The 20,779-nt window shown below is 44.9% G+C and overlaps 1 protein-coding gene across 1 annotated transcript in view; it reads left to right on the forward strand.

Moving 5' to 3' along the window:
- LOC129821130 (inactive phospholipase C-like protein 1) overlaps positions 1–20,779 on the forward strand; it is a 119,372-nt gene that overhangs the window by 75,609 nt on the left and 22,984 nt on the right. The window contains exons 2-5 of the mRNA XM_055878461.1: positions 8,809–8,883; positions 9,062–9,349; positions 9,642–9,929; positions 13,723–15,402. Coding sequence (XP_055734436.1) covers positions 8,809–8,883; positions 9,062–9,349; positions 9,642–9,929; positions 13,723–15,402 — 2,331 coding nt within the window. The remainder of the gene's footprint in view (positions 1–8,808; positions 8,884–9,061; positions 9,350–9,641; positions 9,930–13,722; positions 15,403–20,779) is intronic.

Genomic DNA, 20,779 nt, shown 5'->3' on the forward strand with positions numbered 1-20,779 from the left:
ATTTACTCCCAGGCCACACAATCTGGTTGTGGGCTGGGAGTATAGGGTGCTAGTATGTGGTGTGTGTGTGCTATATTTACACTCCTACACATGGTCCGTTTAGCTCCTCAGGCTAATCACAGTTCACTAGTAATCTATACACTATCAGTCTACTGTTGACATGACATTGCATCAGGACTGTTATGTTGAAACCATCAAGGTCACCTAACCTTAAAAGTTTCAGAGGTCATCCTTAAATTTCATTCTGATTCTGATTATTTATGGTGTCATTACTAGTCTGTCTATGTGTACTTGATCACACCAGATGGCCAACTTAAAATGTATTCTCTCAACATCGCTCCGTCTTTCAAACTCCCTTTTGTTGCCGCGTTCCTCTTACTGTGCTTTTTTTTCATCAATTCAATCTTCTGCCTTTCTTCTCTTGGTCTTTCTCTTCATCTCTTGGTCTTTCTCTTCATCTCTTGGTCTTTCTCTCCATCTCTTGGTCTTTCTCTTCATCTCTTGGTCTTTCTCTCCATCTCTTGGTATTTCTCTTCATCTCTTGGTCTTTCTCTCCATCTCTTGGTCTTTCTCTCCATCTCTTGGTCTTTCTCTCCATCTCTTGTTCTTTCTCTTCATCTCTTGGTCTTTCTCTCCATCTCTTGTTCTTTCTCTCCATCTCTTGGTCTTTCTCTACATCTCTTGTTCTTTCTCTTCATCTCTTGGTCTTTCTCTCCATCTCTTGTTCTTTCTCTCCATCTCTTGGTCTTTCTCTCCATCTCTTGGTCTTTCTCTCCATCTCTTGGTCTTTCTCTCCATCTCTTGTTCTTTCTCTTCATCTCTTGGTCTTTCTCTACATCTCTAGGTCTTTCTCTACATCTCTTGGTCTTTCTCTCCATCTCTTGGTCTTTCTCTCCATCTCTTGGTCTTTCTCTCCATCTCTTGTTCTTTCTCTTCATCTCTTGGTCTTTCTCTCCATCTCTTGTTCTTTCTCTCCATCTCTTGGTCTTTCTCTCCATCTCTTGTTCTTTCTCTTCATCTCTTGGTCTTTCTCTTCATCTCTTCGTCTTTCTCTCCATCTCTTGGTCTTTCGCTTCATCTCTTGGTCTTTCTCTCCATGTCTCGGTCTTTCTCTTCATCTCTTGGTCTTTCTCTCCATCTCTTGGTCTTTCTCTTCATCTCTTGGTCTTTCTCTCCATCTCTTGGTCTTTCTCTTCATCTCTTGTTCTTTCTCTCCATCTCTTGGTCTTTCTCTCCATCTCTTGTTCTTTCTCTCCATCTCTTGGTCTTTCTCTCCATCTCTTGTTCTTTCTCTTCATCTCTTGGTCTTTGTCTCCATCTCTTGTTCTTTCTCTTCATCTCTTGGTCTTTCTCTCCATCTCTTGATCTTTTTCTTCATCTCTTGGTCTTTCTCTCCATCTCTTTGTCTTTCTCTTCATCTCTTGGTCTTTCTCTCCATCTCTTGGTCTTTCTCTCGATCTCACTCATAGATGTCTATATTTAGAGCCACTTGGCCATGTGTGGTCTTGTCCTCCTCTATGTCTATTCCTCCCAGGTGTTTGTCAAACCTCTGATCCGGTGGGCTGTATGAAGAGACTGATGATGATTAATATTCTCTGTTGTGCATGACTGAACACAATATAGTATTGTCTCATGCCCACATCTCCTCTCTCTATCTTGTCCTCTACTCTCTCTTTCATCTCACTCACTCGTTCCCCCTCGCTCCTCTCATTCAATTTCCTACACTCCCTCTCTCAAAAGTAATTTTCCTCCCCTCTGCTCTCTCTCATATCCTTTCCTAGAATCCACTCGGTTCTACTTTTACACCTATATCCCTCGCTTTCTTCCACTTCTTCCTTATTTCCAATGCTCTCCTCTCTTGTCCTCTATCTTGCCCTGGTTCCCCCCCTTTCTCTTTTTGTCCCTCTCTTTCTTTTCTTCTCTATTCCCACCATATATTCTTTCCTATTATGTTCCCACCATCTTTCCATCTGTGCCTAGCTTCATTCTGGTAGAAAGTCAATAATGTAGAGAAAAAAACGAGATAATAAAAAATAAAAAATACAAAAAAGATCTAAAACAAAACAGAGAGAGAGAGTTTAGGGATGAGGGGGATTAAAACTAACTGATAGATGTCCTTTTAGGCCAAACCGCAGTGTATTAACAATGTTGTCATGGTTTCCTGGAGGACATCATGTGTCACAATGAAAGCGCTGGACGGGAGGGTCGAACTGTTTTCCCATGCCCTGTAGGGGAACTAGTGCCACATACCGTGATGCAAGGCCCATCGCTCCCGTTATCGATGAGCCCTGGACAGTCTGACAACCCCCACCCGCTCTGCCCTGTCCACCTAAATCCCTGCTGACCTGGTTCATACTAAGCCTGGGTGTCACACATTGTCCAAGCCTCCATCTTAAAAAAACAATTGTGTCTAACTGAATTGGAAACAACAGATACTAGATCAAACTGCCTCTTCTCCAGGAAAAAAACCCCGAAGCTAGGGGTCACAGTCAGGTCAGATGGGTGGTGAGAGAATAGTTGATGTGGGAGCCTGACTGATGGTCCAGAAGTTTCAGGCCAGGTTTGAGCTACCACCTAGCCCTGTCGCTGCCTGTCTGTCAGGGGAGGGGCTACAGTAGGTCTCTCTCAGAGGAAGGATCTGGAAGTCAGGTTGCTCTACTGTGTATCACTGATCAGGATGTCAAGTTACACCAGCTCTATATTTAATCATTCGCTCACACATACACACTCACACACGCACGCACATACACACACACACATACACACTCACACTCACATGCACACTGCTCTGTGTGGTTTAGTGTGTGTGGGTAGTCAAGTTGTACTCTGAGTCCAACTGCATCCCAAGAGGTATAATATTTGTTGGTGATGTGCTAGGCTCGTAGTAGGACAGCCAGGATGTAATATTTGTTGATGATGTGCTAGGCTCGTAGTAGGACAGCCAGGATATAATATTTGTTGGTGATGTGCTAGGCTCGTAGTAGTTCAGCCACCAGGATGTAATATTTGTTGGTGATGTGCTAGGCTCGTAGTAGGACAGCCACCAGGATATAATATTTGTTGGTGATGTGCTAGGCTCGTAGTAGGACAGCCAGGATGTAATATTTGTTGATGATGTGCTAGGCTCGTAGTAGGACAGCCACCAGGATATAATATTTGTTGGTGATCTGCTAGGCTAGTAGTAGGACAGCCAGGATGTAATATTTGTTGGTGATGTGTTAGGCTCGTAGTAGGACAGCCACCAGGATATAATATTTGTTGGTGATGTGCTAGGCTCGTAGTAGGACAGCCAGGATGTAATATTTGTTGATGATGTGCTAGGCTCGTAGTAGGACCGCCAGGATATAATATTTGTTGGTGATGTGCTAGGCTCGTAGTAGGACAGCCAGGATGTAATATTTGTTGATGATGTGCTGGGCTAGTAGTAGGACAGCCAGGATGTAATATTTGTTGATGATGTGCTAGGCTCGTAGTAAGACCGCCAGGATGTAATATTTGTTGGTGATGTGCTAGGCTAGTAGTAGGACAGCCACCAGGATATAATATTTGTTGGTGATGTGCTAGGCTCGTAGTAGGACAGCCAGGATGTAATATTTGTTGATGATGTGCTAGGCTCGTAGTAGGACCGCCAGGATATAATATTTGTTGGTGATGTGCTAGGCTCGTAGTAGTTCAGCCACCAGGATGTAATATTTGTTGGTGATGTGCTAGGCTCGTAGTAGGACAGCCACCAGGATATAATATTTGTTGGTGATGTGCTAGGCTCGTAGTAGGACAGCCAGGATGTAATATTTGTTGATGATGTGCTAGGCTCGTAGTAGGACAGCCACCAGGATATAATATTTGTTGGTGATCTGCTAGGCTAGTAGTAGGACAGCCAGGATGTAATATTTGTTGGTGATGTGCTAGGCTCGTAGTAGGACAGCCACCAGGATATAATATTTGTTGGTGATGTGCTAGGCTCGTAGTAGGACAGCCAGGATGTAATATTTGTTGATGATGTGCTAGGCTCGTAGTAGGACCGCCAGGATATAATATTTGTTGGTGATGTGCTAGGCTCGTAGTAGGACAGCCAGGATGTAATATTTGTTGATGATGTGCTGGGCTAGTAGTAGGACAGCCAGGATGTAATATTTGTTGATGATGTGCTAGGCTCGTAGTAAGACCGCCAGGATGTAATATTTGTTGGTGATGTGCTAGGCTAGTAGTAGGACAGCCACCAGGATATAATATTTGTTGGTGATGTGCTAGGCTCGTAGTAGGACAGCCAGGATGTAATATTTGTTGATGATGTGCTAGGCTCGTAGTAGGACCGCCAGGATATAATATTTGTTGGTGATGTGCTAGGCTCATAGTAGGACAGCCAGGATGTAATATTTGTTGATGATGTGCTAGTAGTAGGACAGCCAGGATGTAATATTTGTTGATGATGTGCTAGGCTCGTAGTAAGACAGCCAGGATGTAATATTTGTTGGTGATGTGCTAGGCTCGTAGTAGGACAGCCACCAGGATGTAATATTTGTTGATGATGTGCTAGGCTCGTAGTAGGACAGCCACCAGGATATAATATTTGTTGGTGATCTGCTAGGCTAGTAGTAGGACAGCCAGGATGTAATATTTGTTGGGGATGTGCTAGGCTCGTAGTAGGACAGCCACCAGGATATAATATTTGTTGGTGATGTGCTAGGCTCGTAGTAGGACAGCCAGGATGTAATATTTGTTGATGATGTGCTAGGCTCGTAGTAGGACCGCCAGGATATAATATTTGTTGGTGATGTGCTAGGCTCGTAGTAGGACAGCCAGGATGTAATATTTGTTGATGATGTGCTGGGCTAGTAGTAGGACAGCCAGGATGTAATATTTGTTGATGATGTGCTAGGCTCGTAGTAAGACAGCCAGGATGTAATATTTGTTGGTGATGTGCTAGGCTAGTAGTAGGACAGCCACCAGGATATAATATTTGTTGGTGATGTGCTAGGCTCGTAGTAGGACAGCCAGGATGTAATATTTGTTGATGATGTGCTAGGCTCGTAGTAGGACAGCCAGGATATAATATTTGTTGGTGATGTGCTAGGCTCATAGTAGGACAGCCAGGATGTAATATTTGTTGATGATGTGCTGGGCTAGTAGTAGGACAGCCAGGATGTAATATTTGTTGATGATGTGCTAGGCTCGTAGTAAGACAGCCAGGATGTAATATTTGTTGGTGATGTGCTAGGCTCGTAGTAGGACAGCCAGGATGTAATATTTGTTGGTGATGTGCTAGGCTCGTCGTAGGACAGCCAGGATATAATATTTGTTGGTTATGTGCTAGGATCGTAGTAGGACAGCCACCAGGATATAATATTTGTTGGTGATGTGCTAGGCTCGTAGTAGGACAGCCAGTTTGTAATATTTGTTGATGATGTGCTAGGCTCGTAGTAGGACAGCCAGGATGTAATATTTGTTGATGATGTGCTAGGCTCGTAGTAGGACAGCCAGGATGTAATATTTGTTGGTGATGTGCTAGGCTCGTAGTAGGACAGCCAGGATATAATATTTGTTGATGATGTGCTAGGCTCGTAGTAGGACAGCCAGGATGTAATATTTGTTGGTGATGTGCTAGGCTCGTAGTAGGACAGCCACTAGGATGTAATATTTGTTGGTGATGTGCTAGGCTCGTCGTAGGACAGCCAGGATATAATATTTGTTGGTGATGTGCTAGGATCGTAGTAGGACAGCCACCAGGATATAATATTTGTTGGTGATGTGCTAGGCTCGTAGTAGGACAGCCAGTTTGTAATATTTGTTGATGATGTGCTAGGCTCGTAGTAGGACAGCCAGGATGTAATATTTGTTGATGATGTGCTAGGCTCGTAGTAGGACAGCCAGGATGTAATATTTGTTGATGATGTGCTAGGCTCGTAGTAGGACAGCCAGGATGTAATATTTGTTGGTGATGTGCTAGGCTCGTAGTAGGACAGCCACTAGGATGTAATATTTGTTGGTGATGTGCTAGGCTCGTCGTAGGACAGCCAGGATATAATATTTGTTGGTGATGTGCTAGGATCGTAGTAGGACAGCCACCAGGATATAATATTTGTTGGTGATCTGCTAGGCTAGTAGTAGGACAGCCAGGATATAATATTTGTTGGTGATGTGCTAGGCTCGTAGTAGGACAGCCAGGATGTAATATTTGTTGATGATGTGCTAGGCTCGTAGTAGGACAGCCAGGATGTAATATTTGTTGGTGATGTGCTAGGCTCGTAGTAGGACAGCCACCAGGATATAATATTTGTTGATGATCTGCTAGGCTAGTAGTAGGACAGCCACCAGGATATAATATTTGTTGGTGATGTGCTAGGCTCGTAGTAGGACAGCCACCAGGATGTAATATTTGTTGGTGATGTGCTAGGCTCGTAGTAGGACAGCCACCAGGATATAATATTTGTTGGTGATGTGCTAGGCTCGTAGTAGGACAGCCACCAGGATGTAATATTTGTTGGTGATGTGCTAGGCTCGTAGTAGGACAGCCACCAGGATGTAATATTTGTTGGTGATGTGCTAGGCTCGTAGTAGGACAGCCAGGATATAATATTTGTTGGTGATGTGCTAGGCTCGTAGTAGGACAGCCAGGATGTAATATTTGTTGATGATGTGCTAGGCTCGTAGTAGGACAGCCACCAGGATATAATATTTGTTGGTGATGTGCTAGGCTCGTAGTAGGACAGCCACCAGGATATAATATTTGTTGGTGATGTGCTAGGCTCGTAGTAGGACAGCCAGGATATAATATTTGTTGGTGATGTGCTAGGCTAGTAGTAGGACAGCCAGGATGTAATATTTGTTGATGATGTGCTAGGCTCGTAGTAGGACAGCCACCAGGATATAATATTTGTTGGTGATGTGCTAGGCTCGTAGTAGGACAGCCACCAGGATATAATATTTGTTGGTGATGTGCTAGGCTAGTAGTAGGACAGCCAGGATGTAATATTTGTTGATGATGTGCTAGGCTAGTAGTAGGACAGCCAGGATGTAATATTTGTTGATGATGTGCTAGGCTCGTCGTAGGACAGCCATCATGTGTTGCTGTGGGTTTGAGGTATTAGGGCAGAAATAGGCTGAAAGCTCCCCGTTCCAAATAGTAAACCAGGATCAGGTGATTTAGCTAGAGCCGAGCCTTTATTTACGTCAGATGGTAACACTCCTACAATCTGGGTTCAAATCCTATTTTTTATGTATATTTTTTCATGCTTGGAACCAATTGAATAGTTGCAAGAGTTAAAAACCCACCAGTCTGGCAAACCTGCTTGTCTGGCAAACCTGCCCGTCTGGCAAACCTGCCCGTCTGGCAAACCTGCCCGTCTGGCAAACCTGCCCGTCTGGCAAACCTGCTCGTCTGGCAAACCTGCCCGTCTGGCAAACCTGCCCGTCTGGCAAACCTGCCCGTCTGGCAAACCTGCCCGTCTGGCAAACCTGCCCGTCTGGCAAACATGTAAAAGATTTTAGATGGTATTTGAACCCAGGTCTGCAACTCTGTTACAACCCGGCTGGCTGCTACAGTATTGTGCAGCCCTGGACACATCCTTTGAATCAGTGGTGGAAATGTCATTACAGTAACAAACGGCTGCACTTAGAGTCTGTCAGTCAGTGCTGTCTGTACAACCCCATAATTACATGACAGCAGGATGAAAGTGCTCTGTCTGGCTCTGATGGTGCCGGTAACACACACATGTTTTCTGGTTTGAATTCCTTATCATCAGTAATATTGCACAAAGGATGGAATTCATATCCAAACACATTGTCACTTTTGCACATTGTCTTCATTTACAAACCACTGCCTGTGCACACTTGTTATTCTGAAAACTGTATTTGTATTAACCTGTGTGGGAAGTCTTCCTGGTAGTAATGTCATATGTTTTACCTCACCCCCTTTTAACCACGGAGAAAAAGCTACTGCTTATAAACTGAGATGTGGATTTGAAAGAATAGAACTCATAAGTCTTATTATACCTATGTGGTTTTTGAAACCCTTGAAGAGCATATTGTGTTATAATGTCCAGCTGAGAGAGAGTAGGAGAGAGAGAGAGTAGGAGAGAGAGAGAGAGAGAGAGAGAGAGAGAGAGAGAGAGAGAGAGAGAGAGAGAGAGAGAGAGAGAGAGAGAGAGAGAGAGAGAGAGAGAGAGAGAGAGAGAGAGAGAGAGAGAGAGAGAGAGAGAGAGAGAGAGAGAGAGACCTGTTGCGTTGGCACCAGCCCTGACATTTCGGCACCCAGTGACGATAGAGCTGTCTTCTTCCCACCTGTCAATCAATCAGCTGTCCTCTGGAGACTGAAAGACGCAGGAAGCAGCGAGTACAGATGTGTGAGTGTGAACACAGAAGATCTATTTTTGTGGGCCCCGTCAGCCCTAAGACCAGGCTCTGTACACTGTGGGAATCAGTGCTACATTACCACACAGGAAATGAAATGGCACAGTTGATTTCCAGCCTTCCAAGCCTGTGAAGATGAGTTCAGATTAGCAGACTGTTTTTTCAGGTGTCTGGCTTTAGGAGAGACAGACAGTGCAGCCAGGGTTACAAAAACATAATCATTCACAGGGATATTACTGATGGCTTTCAGAGCTACCTCATTATTACTTATTATTTCCACTCTACATTCTTCTCTGTTGGGCCCCATGTCCACATAAGTCTCTACTCCTATTGTAATTATGTCAGTTGATGGGATATGCCTGCCTGTAATGTTTGTTTTGACACTTCTAAACATATTCTGTAGGATAAGTAGACTTGTCTGCCTGTCTCACTCTCTGCTCTTCTCTGTGTTTTACCCAGGATCCTTCAATGCACAAGTTGGCCGGCGGGCGCAAGAAGACAGTGTCCTTCAGTAGCATACCCTCAGAGAAGAAGGTTTGTTTTTAGTTTCTCCAAAAAAACGACCTAGATTTAGAATTTTAGTCTGTAAATGAAAATGAAATGGGTAACACTTTACAGATGGATATCAAAACGCATTCATGAGTCATACATAACCGATTCATAAGGAGGATAAGGATTCAATTGAAATGTATTCTCCTTCCCTCTCCTCCAGGTGAGCAGCGCGGCCGACTGCCTGGCCTTCATGCAGGGGGGCTGTGAGCTGAAGAAGGTGCGTCCCAACTCCCGGATCTACAGTCGTTTCTACACCCAGGACCAGGACCTCAGCTGCCTGCGCTGGGAGCCCTCTAAGAAGGATGGGGAGCGCGCCCGCCTGGACATGGCCGCTATCAGGGAGGTTAGGACGGGGAAGAGTACTGAGACCTTCCTCCATAACGGACCTGCTGCAGAACACCTGGCTGAGGAGGCTGCCTTCTCTATTATCCACGGGGATGACTATCAGGTAGGAGGGGATGAAGGACAGACACTAACCTGGTCCCAGATCAGTTTGTGCTGCCTTGTCATCTCCTTTGGGAATTGTGGTGCCAAGTAGCTGGCAAGAGAGCAGAAACAGACTGGCAGTCAGGCAAAGGCAGATAGCACTGAGGTTTTTAAATCATCATAGACAGCCTTTGTGTTTTTAATTATATTACTTTATTAATCTATTTTATCTCCTTTTTTCAAATGTTTTTAATTTGATTGTTTTACTTGAGAAAACGTTTAGATTTAATGTGATGTGTATTTGTATGTCCCAGTCTCTGGACCTGGTGGCTCTGTCAGCTGACGTGGCCAACATCTGGGTGACAGGGCTCCGTTACCTGGTGTCCCACCCCTCTGCCATCGGGCATGGAGGGGGGGCAGGCGGGGGAGGGGGTCTGGGAGAGGGGAGCATCATAGGGGAGGGTAGCCTCGGCAGTAAGATGAGGAGTGAATGGCTGGCCGCAGAGTTTGCCGAGGTGGATGAAGACGGGAATGGGATCGTCGCAGAGGATACGGCCGTGGCAACCATCTGTAAGCTGTGTCCTGGCATCAAGGAGGCTAAGGTGAGTGTCTGTGTGTATGTGTGCATGCTTGTACAGTGTGTGTGTGTGTGTGTGTGTGTGTGTGTGTGTGTGTGTGTGTGTGTGTGTGTGTGTGTGTGTGTGTGTGTGTGTGTGTGTGTGTGTGTGTAACGTCCTGACCAGAGTTCGTATGTGTTTTGCTTGTTTAGTGTTGGTCAGGACGTGAGCTGGGTGGGAATTCTATGTTGTGTGTCTAGTTTGTCTGTTTCTATGTTGGGTTAAATGTGTTGCCTGATATGGTTCTCAATTAGAGGCAGGTGTTTGACGTTTCCTCTGATTGAGAACCATATTAAGGTAGGCTGTTCTCACTGTTTGTATGTGGGTGATTGTTCCTGTGTCAGTGTTGGTGCTACACGGGACTGTGACGGTTAGTGTGTTTTGTCAGTTTGTATTAGTGTCTTGTTTTGTTTGATTAAATTCATTATGTCTAATTACCACGCTGCACATTGGTCCTCTGATCCTTCTCGCCTCTCCTTGTCCGAGGAGGAGGAAGAGCTAGACTGCCGTTACAGTGTGTATGTGTGTGTGTGTGCATGTGAGTGTACAGTTACACTAGAGAGAGAGCAATGGTCTAGCTTGAAATAGAAAAGACGATTGTCTTCATAGCTGCCTAACTATCTGGTCTGTAATGGCATCAAGGAAGCTGAGGTAAGAGAACGGGTAGTAACATTCGAGGAAGTAGAAAAGTTTAGAGATGATCAGGGCTGAGGTCAATTCCGTTTCCAATTCAGTTAATTATCGCACTTTGTTTTCTGTTGAATTACCCCCAACCCTGATAATGATGATAGCAACAGTTAGTATAACAGCTGTAATTACAAAAAGGACTGTCTTCATAGCTATATCTAATGTAGAAATGGAACATGCTGTAGGTGGATATCTAATGTAGAAATGGAACAGGCTGTAGGTGGATATCTAATGTATAAATGGAACATGCTGTAGGTGGATATCTAATGTATAAATGGAACATGCTGTAGGTGGATATCTAATGTATAAATGGAACATGCTGTAGGTGGATATCTAATGTAGAAATGGAACATGCTGTAGGTGGATATCTAATGTATAAATGGAACATGCTGTAGGTGGATATCTAATGTAGAAATGGAACAGGCTGTAGGTGGATATCTAATGTAGAAATGGAGCAGGCTGTAGGTGGATATCTAATGTAGAAATGGAGCAGGCTGTAGGTGGATATCTAATGTATAAATGGAACATGCTGTAGGTGGATATCTAATGTAGAAATGGAGCATGCTGTAGGTGGATGTTATTATTTGACCGTGCTGGTCATCTATGAATATTTGAACATCTTGGCCATGTTCTGTTATAATCTCCACCCGACACACCCAGAAGAGGACTGGCCACCCCTCATAGCCTGGTTCCTCTCTAGGTTTCTTCCTAGGTTCCGGCCTTTCTAGGGAGTTGTCTCTAGCTACCATGCTTCTACACCTGCAATGCTTGCTGTTTGGGGTTTTAGGCTGGGTTTCTGTACATCACTTTGTATCATCAGCTGATGTAAGAAGGGCTTTATAAATACATTTGATTGATTGATTTGATTGATATCTAATGTACAAACGGAACATGCTGTAGGTGGATATCTAATCTTTGCAAGTGTTACATACTGTACTTTGTACCATGGTGGGTGTATAGATTGAGTCTATTGCAGTGTAGTCACAGAACACAATGCCTCAATGTACCTCAGAAAGAAACACTGAGGATTCATACCCCTTGACTTATTCAACATTTTTGTTGTGGTACAGCCTGAATTAAAACATTTTCTCACCCATCTACACACAACACTCCATAACGGCAAAGTGAAAACTTGTTTTAGGACAGAAATATGTAATTTACATAAGTTTTAACACCCCTGAGTCAATATTTTGTAGAGGCACTTTTGGCAGTGATTACAGCTGAGAGTCTTTCTGAGTTATGTAAGTCTCTAAGAGCTCTCCACACCTGGATTGTACAACATTTGCCCAATATTATTTTCAAAATTCTTCAATTCTGTCAAATTGGTTGTTGATCATTGCTAGACATCCATTTTCAGGTTTTGTCATAGATTCTCAAGTAGATTTAAGTCAAAACTGTAACTTGGCCACTCAGGAACATTCACTGTCTTGTTGGTAAGCAACTCCAGTGTAGATTTGGCCTTGTGTTTTAGGTTATTATCCTGCTGAAAGGTGAATTGATCTCCCAGTGTCTGGTGGAAGCAGACTGAACCAGGTTTTCCTCTAGGATTTTGCCTGTGCTTAGCTCCATTCCATTTATTTTCTATCCTGAAAAACTCCCCTGTACTTAACAATTACAAGCATACCCATAACATGATGCAGCCACCACTATGCATAAACATAAAAGAGTGGTACTCAGTAATGTGTTGCATTGGATTTGCCCCAAACATAACACTTTGTATTCAGGACAAAACATTTGTTGCAGTTTGACTTGTTGCAAACAGGATGCATGTTATATTTTTATTTTGTACAGGCTTCCTTCTTTTCACTTTGTCAATTAGGTTAGTATTGTGGAGTAACTACAATGTTGTTGATCCCTCCTCAGACTTCTCATTTCACAGCCATTAAACTCTGTAACTGTAAAGTCCCCATTGGCATCATGGTGAAATCCCAGAGAGGTGCCCTTCTTTGTGAGGAATTGGGAAAACCTCCCTGGTCTTTGTGGTTGAATCTTTGAATCATAATTGTATGTGTGGGGTACAGAGATGAGATAGTCATACAAAAATCATGTTAAACACTATTATTGCACACAGAATGAGTCCATGCAAGCTAATTTTTACTCCTAAACTTATTTAGTATTGCCATAACAAAGTGGTTGAATAACTCAAGACATTTCATTTAATATTTGCTTAATTTTGAAACATTTCGAAAAACACTCTCGAAAAACATTTTGACATTATGGGGTATTGTGTGTAAGCCAGTGACAAAAAATCTTAATTTAATCAATTTAAAATTCAGGCTGTAACACAACAAAATGTACTTTCTGAATGTACTGTATAGACAGTAAATCTCAAGGACTGCTATCGACCTAACATTAAAGTAAGCTGATACATGCCACTGGTCATTTTTGCAAGTATGGGTGAATATATTTTGGGATATTCTCCGTACAAACAGTACGAAAGCAGGAGAGGCGGAGATGGAGACAGATAGCAGCTGGAAATACACAGACCTAAATAAAGCCAATCAGAGGTATGTTATAATCTGTTTGAATCAACGCTCAGGCCCCGGTTTTGAAGCATGCTGTGAAGCCAGTACAGCTGCCTGTGTGTGTGTGTGTGTGTGTGTGGGGGGGGGGGGGGGGGGGGGGGTGGTGTAGGTGTCTAGACTCTCCTGAAGTCATTTCGGCATGCATAGAAGGGTAGGCCAGAGGCACGAGGTAGAGTAGTATGCTAAGCCATATAACCAGGGTGACTTTCATATCTGTTCCAAGATGGAAATTACCTTAAATTAAATTAATTTGTGGAAAAATAATGAGCAATAAAATATTATAACAATTAATTCACCTGAAATTTGATCCCATGCATTGATTGGAACTGATGGAATTGACTTACCAATGACATCCTGTCTTTTTCAGTCATTAGATATTATTGAATATTGTAGCTCAATAATTCATCCATTCTGTGGAGTATTAAAATCTGACTACCCTTTCTAAACCTGCTCTTCTCATCTATCTCCTGCTCCCTTTGTTTCCGTCCATCCTCCCCCTCCCTCTCCCTCTCCCTCTCCCTCTCCCTCTCCCTCTCCCTCTCCCCTCCCCTCCTTCTTCTCTCCAGGTGCGTCTGAGGTTCAAGGAGATCCAGCGCAGCAAAGAGAAGCTGACGTCTCACGTGACACGCGAGGAGTTCCAGGAGGCCTTCTGCGAACTCTGCACGCGCCCAGATGTCTATTTCCTATTGGTTCAGCTCTCTAAGGACCGCGAGTGTCTGGACGCCCAGGACCTTCGTCTCTTTCTGGAGACGGAGCAGGGCTTGTCCCTGGCCACAGCTGAGGGCTGTTTGGAGCTGGTCCTACGCTTTGAGCCCTCCAGACCAGGCCGAGAGAGAGGCTTGTTGGGGCTTGACGGCTTCGCCCGTTACCTGCAGTCTCCAGAGTGCCAGCTGTTTGACGTGGAGCACCAGGGAGTGTGTCAGGATATGAGCCTGCCCCTGTCCCACTACTACATCAGTACCTCCTATCGGTCCTATCTCCTGGATGACCAGGTCCATGGGAGGGCTGATCTAGGGGGTTTGACCAGGGCTCTTCAGGCCGGGTGTCGTTGCCTGGAGCTGGGGGTGACAGACGGCCCAGAAGGGGAGCCTCTCTTGGGGGTAGACTATGGTCCTGATGCCCACCGCCACCACCACCATCACCACCACGCCCCTGTCACCATCCGCAGTGCCCTGGAGGTGGTGAATAAGTATGCCTTCCTGACCTCGCCTTACCCGCTTCTGCTCTACCTGTGCCAGCGCTGTTCCCCCTCCCAGCAGCGTACCTTAGCCCAGCACCTGAGGAAGGTGTTCTCTACACGTCTCTACACCCCTGAGGCCCTGCCGGTTAGCCCGGTGGGGCGAGCCACCACCCTTCCCTCCCCTGAGCAGCTGAAGGGCCGGGTGCTGCTGGTGGGGAAGAAGCTACCCCCTGAAGAGGAGGGGTCCGAGGGAGAGGTATCAGAGGAGGACGAGGAGATAGGGGGAGGCGGACCCTTGGCTGGCCGGCGAATGACCATCCCCGGAGAGGAGGAACTGGGTGTGGTTTTAGTGGTGCCCCCGCCCCCTCAGCCCAGGAGACTCCGCCTCCAACGCGATCTCTCAGATCTGGTGAGCGTGGCTAGAACCGGAAGCCGTAGCTTCTACAACCACCGAGAAACAAGGAAACAAGGACAGCAGCACTCCCCACCCAGCACCCCCTCAACGCCGGGCACGCCCTTACTCCCTGATTCGGCCTATTGGACTCTGTGCTCCCTGGGGGAGGGAGAAGCGGGCCGGCTGGCCAGTGAGAGCCCAGAGGACCTAGTAGGCTTCACCAAGCGTACCCTGACCCGTGTCCGGCCCAGCTCTGTCCGCCTGGACTCCTCCAACCCCAACCCCCAGGGGTACTGGAAGGGCGGGGTCCAGCTAGTGGCCCTAAACCAGCAGACCCCCGGGGCCATGCTGGACCTCCACAGGGGACGCTTCATCCAGAACGGGGGCTGTGGCTTCGTGCTGCGCCCGGGGGTCATGAGAGACGAGGTTTCCTACTTCAGTGCCGTGACCCAGGGGTGTGTGCCCGGTGTGCCCCCTCAGACCCTCAGGGTGAAGGTGATCAGCGCCCACAACCTGCCCAAGCCACAGGGCGCCGGGGCCAAAGGAGAGGTTATAGATCCCTATGTGGTTCTGGAGCTCCATGGGGTACCAGCGGACTGCGCTGAGCAACGGACCCGGACTGCAGCACAGAACCAGGATGGCCCACTGTTTGATGAGACCTTTGAGTTTCAGGTAAGAGTTCAGTCATTTATTCTTATTTCACCTTTATTTAACCAGGTAGGCCAGTTGAGAACAAATTCTCATTTACAACTATGACCGGGCCAAGATAAAGCAAAGCAGTGCGACAAAAACAACAACACAGAGTTACACATGGGATTAACATGTGTAACCTACAGATACATGTGAAAGTACAGCACGGTTCATCAACATAACCTCAGACTAAGAGCACGGTCGCCCCACAAGCTGAGTGTTCATACACGTAAACATCTAATGCCAAAACAGGAGGTAAAAACTCGCTGAAATGACATCATGACAATCAGAAACTGAGAGTCACTCCAACCAGTTTTGCCTGCTAAGTCTAGACAGAATATGGTCTATGTTTGTCCCTGTACTGATAATAATGACAAAAACATCAGTTTCATAAGGATACTCAACAATAAGTAATATTTGTATAGTCTTTCCAGCTCCCAAGGGCAGTTAACTACAGTATTCATTCCCATAGCGACAGATAGACAGAGCCATTGTGATTCCCCTGAGCCGTTGTGGAAGATTTAGTTATGACGACAGATGGCCAGGGCTTATAAAACATGATGTGAAACATGGGAACGGAGAGGGAACAGTTGGAGAGTTGCCTTGGTGTTGTTGACCAGTGGTGTGGCGTGCTAGGCTAGTTTGTAGTGCAGAGTATAACAATACTTCTTTCTTCTATCCACTGTCTTATGTTAGGAGAATTACTGTCTCAAATGAACATACTGTATCAAAGACTGAAAAGAAAACATAAACTACAAAGTTTTGTATATTTTTTTTACAAGTAAGAAAGAAACTAAAGCCAGTGGTTGAGCTCTGTTTTGCTCCTCAGTCCTGTGACCTGTAATCTAAGGCTTGGTGGGGGACTAGAGGGTAATGTGGCGTGACTCCACACACACAAACACACACCCACACAGCTATGTCTTACTATACTTGTGAGGACTTATTGGGAACCAACAATTGATTCCCAATCAAAATCATATTTTCCCTAACCCTTAGCCCAAACCTCACCACTAACCCTTAATCCTAATCCAAACCCAAACCCTAATTTTATAAACCTAACCCCTAAGCCTAAAACAGCCTTTTTACAAGTGAAGACAGGAAAAATGTCCTCTCTTCTCTGAATTTTAGTTTACACACACAGATTAATCTGACCATGTACGGGTAGATACAGTGCATTCGGAAAGTATTCAGACCCCTTGACTTTTTCCACATTTTGTTACGTTACAGCCTTATTCTAAATTTGATTAAATTGTTTCCCCCCCCTCATCAATCTACACACATACCCCATAATGACAAATCAAAAACAAATCAGGTTTTTTGAAATGTTTGTAATTTATTCAAAACAAAAAACTGAAATATCACATTTACATAAGTATTCAGACACTTTACTCAGTACTTTGTTGAAGAACCTTTGGCAGCGATTACAGCATTGAGTCTTCTTGGGTATGACGTTACAAGCTTGGCATATCTGTATTTGGGGAGTTTCTCCCCTTCTTCTCAGCACATCCTCTCAAGCTCAGTCAGGTTGGATGGGGAGTGTTGCTGCACGGCTATTTTCAGGTCTCTCCAGAGAGTTTCAATCGTGTTCAAGTCTGGGCTCTGGCTGGGCCACTCAATGACATTCAGAGACTTGTCCCGAAGCCACTCCTGTGTTGTCTTGGCTGTGTGCTTAGGGTTGTTGTCCTGTTGGAAGGTGAACTTTCGCCCCAGTCTGAGGTCCTGAGCGCTCTGGAGCAGGTTTTTATCTAGGATCTCTTTGTACTTTGCTCTGTTCACCTTTGCCTCGATCCTGATTAGACTCCCAGTTCCTACCGCTGAAAAACATCCCCACAGCATGATGCTGCCACCGCCATGCTTCACTGTAGAGATGGTGCCAGGTTCAATCTTGGTTTCATCAGACCAGATAATCTTGTTTCTCATGGTCTGAGAGTCTTTAGGTGCCTTTTTTGCAAACTCCAAGCGGGCTGTCATGTGCCTTTTACTGAGGAGTGGCTTCCGTCTGGCCACTCTACCATAAAGGCTTGATTGGTGGAGTGCTGCGGAGATGGTTGTCTTTCTGGAACCTTCTGCCATCTCCACAGAGGAACTGTAGAGCTCTGTCAGAGTGACCATCAGGTTCTTGGTCACCTCCCTGACCATGGCCCTTCTCCCTTGATTGCTCAGTTTGGCCAGGCGGCCAGCTCTAGGAAGTGTCTTGGTGGTTCCAAACATCTTCCATTTAAGAATGATGGAGGCCCCTGTGTTCTTGGGGACCTTCAATGCTGCAGACATGTTTTTGGTACCATTCCCCAGATTTGTGCCTCGACACAATCTTGTCTCGGCGTTCTACGGACAATTCCTTCGAATTCATGGCTTGGTTTTTGCTCTGACATGCACTGTCAACTGTGGACCTTATATAGACAGGTGTGTGTGTGTGCCTTCCGAAATCATGTCCAATCAATTTAATTTACCACAGGTGGACTACAATCAAGTTGTAGAAACATCTCAAGGATGATCAATGGAAACAGGATGCACCTGAGCTCAATTTCGAATCTCATAGCAAAGGGGCTGAATATTTATTTTCTATTTTTATTACATTTGCAAAACATTCTAAAAGCCTGTTTTCGCTTTCTCATGATTGGGTATTGTGTGTAGATTGCTGAGGCAAACTAGGCAGAGACACATGGGGCCCTTTTTGGAAACACATAGTGTCCATTTTGGGTTGAGGCTGAGATAGAGAGTTGTCTCTGTTGCTGTTCAGACTGACCTCTTCATTCATGAAGCATGATGCCCCATTTCCCACCTCTTGTCCACGCTCCACCACAGCAGACAGTCATGATAGGATGCAGGCTACGTGTGTGTGCTTGCATGTGTGTGTGTGTGTGTGTGTGTGTGTGTGTGTGTGCGTGTATGTATGTGCATGAATGCCTGTGTGTTTGTGTGTGTGTATGTGTGTGTAGCAGTGCAGGAGGGTTCTATCTACCTGAGTGGACTTAGTTATGAGTAGAGCCTAAAGTTAACCTATACCTCTCTCTCTCTCTCTCTCTTTCTCTTTCTCTTTCTCTTTCTCTTTCTCTTTCTCTCACACACAATTCCCTCTCTTTCTCTCTCTCTCTCTCACACACAGTTCCCTCTCTTTCTCTCTCTCTCTCTCTCACACACAGTTCACCCTCTGGGTCTCTCTCTCTGTCACCCACTCAGAGCCTTCGGCTGCCTAAACTTCTGTCTGTGCTCACTTCGACTGGTATGTTCTCTAGTTCTTCATCCATTAACTGCAGCCCTAATTAGATGGATAGTGCTCCATGCTAAAACATTAAAATCTAGACTAGCACAGACTTAGCCAAGGGTCTCTGAGTGCAAACCTTCACCCTGTCTATAATCTACAATCTACCCCCGGTCTAGAATCCATTTCTTCTCTCCAACAGTTCTGTTTATAGGTAGTCAACAAGTGGGCAGTACCATGTGGGGGATGGAGGGAGGAGCATGTTCACAACACACACTGTCTTCAACTCAAAGACTCAAGTACAGGAAATAACAGACATATAAAAATGAAACCAATGTGAAAGAATTCAGTCATGCACACACATCTGGAAGAAGACCCACAGACTGGGGGTGAGCTGGCAAGTAAGCATTTGATTGTACTGGTACATTATGCTGTATCCTGTACTTGGATTTTATCTGAAAATGATACTCATGTCAAAGAATACACTCATACACACACATTCTAATACACACACACTCATACATCCGTCCTCGGGAATTAATGCCTTTAGCTGGTTGAGATTGTTTGCTTCCTGTCACTAAGAGCCTGAAGACCTAATATGGTTATAACTCACAGCACAGGAACACACACACTTACACACACACACACACTTACACACACACACACACACACACACACACACACACACACACACACACACACACACACACACACACACACACACACACACACACACACACACACACACACACACACACACACACACACACACACACACCATAGTGGGCTAGGTGTATGTATAAACACAGTGTGGGTTGAGATGGATAGTCTCCACCCTCTTCTCTACCCTCTGGTCTTTCTACCAAACACATTCATCATACTGGGAGCCTAGAAACCAATGGGTGGCCACTGTGTGTGTTTGTGTGTGTGTGTGTGTTTCTGAGTGTTTATAGTCTTAGTTCATTTATTCCTCACCATGCGCATGGGGTTTTATTCCAATATATTTATTTTGTCTGATTTATTTTGTCTGATGCCACCCAATGTGAATCTATAATTATAAATGTTGGTGTGTGTCAGTGTGGACATATACGAGCTCGAGCACGCTTGCATGTATGCACAGTTGAAGTCGGAAGTTTACATACACTTAGGTTGGAGTCATTAAAACTCGTTTTTCAACCACTCCACAAATATCTTGTTAACAAACTATAGTTTTGGCAAGTCGGTTAGGACATCTACTTTGTGCATGACACAAGTAATTTTTCCAAAAATTGTTTACAGACAGATTATTTAACTTATAATTCACTGTATCACAATTTCAGGAGGGTCAGAAGTTTACATACACTAAGTTGACTGAGCCTTTAAACAGCTTGGAAAATTCCAGAAAATTATGTCATGGCTTTAGAAGCTTCTGATAGGCTAATTGACATCATTTGAGTCAATAGGAGGTGTACCTGTGGATGTATTTCAAGGCCTACCTTCAAATGCAGTGACTCTTTGCTTGACATCATGGGAAAACCAAAAGAAATCAGCCAAAACCTCAGAAAACAATTGTAGACCTCCACAAGTCTGGTTCATCCTTGGGAGCAATTTCCAAATGCCTGAAGGTACCACGTTCATCTGTACAAACAATAGTGCGCAAGTATAAACACCATGGGACGATACAGCTGTCATAACGCTCAGGAAGGAGACGCGTTCTGTGAACGTACTTTGGTACGTTCACAGAAGATGAACGTACTTTGGTGCGAAAGGTGCAAATCAATCCCAGAACAACAGCAAAGGACCTTCTGAAGATGCTGGAGGAAACAGGTACAAAAGTATCTATATCCACAGTAAAATGAGTCCTATATCGACATAACCTGAAAGGCCGCTCAGCAAGGAAGAAGCCACTTCTCTAAAACCATTATAAAATAGCCAAACTACGGTTTGCAACTGCACATGGGGACAAAGATCGTATTTTTTGAAGAAATGTCCTCTGGTCTGATGAAACAAAAATAGAACTGTTTGGCCATAATGCCCATCGTTATGTTTGGAGGGAAAAGGGGGAGGCTAGCAAGCCGAAGAACACCATCCCAACCATGAAGCATGGGGGTGGCAGCATCATGTTGTGGGGGTGCTTTGCTGCAGGAGGGACTGGTGCACTTCACAAAATAGATGGCA

This window comes from Salvelinus fontinalis, chromosome 23, assembly GCF_029448725.1.
Source record: "Salvelinus fontinalis isolate EN_2023a chromosome 23, ASM2944872v1, whole genome shotgun sequence".
Lineage (NCBI taxonomy): Eukaryota > Metazoa > Chordata > Actinopteri > Salmoniformes > Salmonidae > Salvelinus > Salvelinus fontinalis.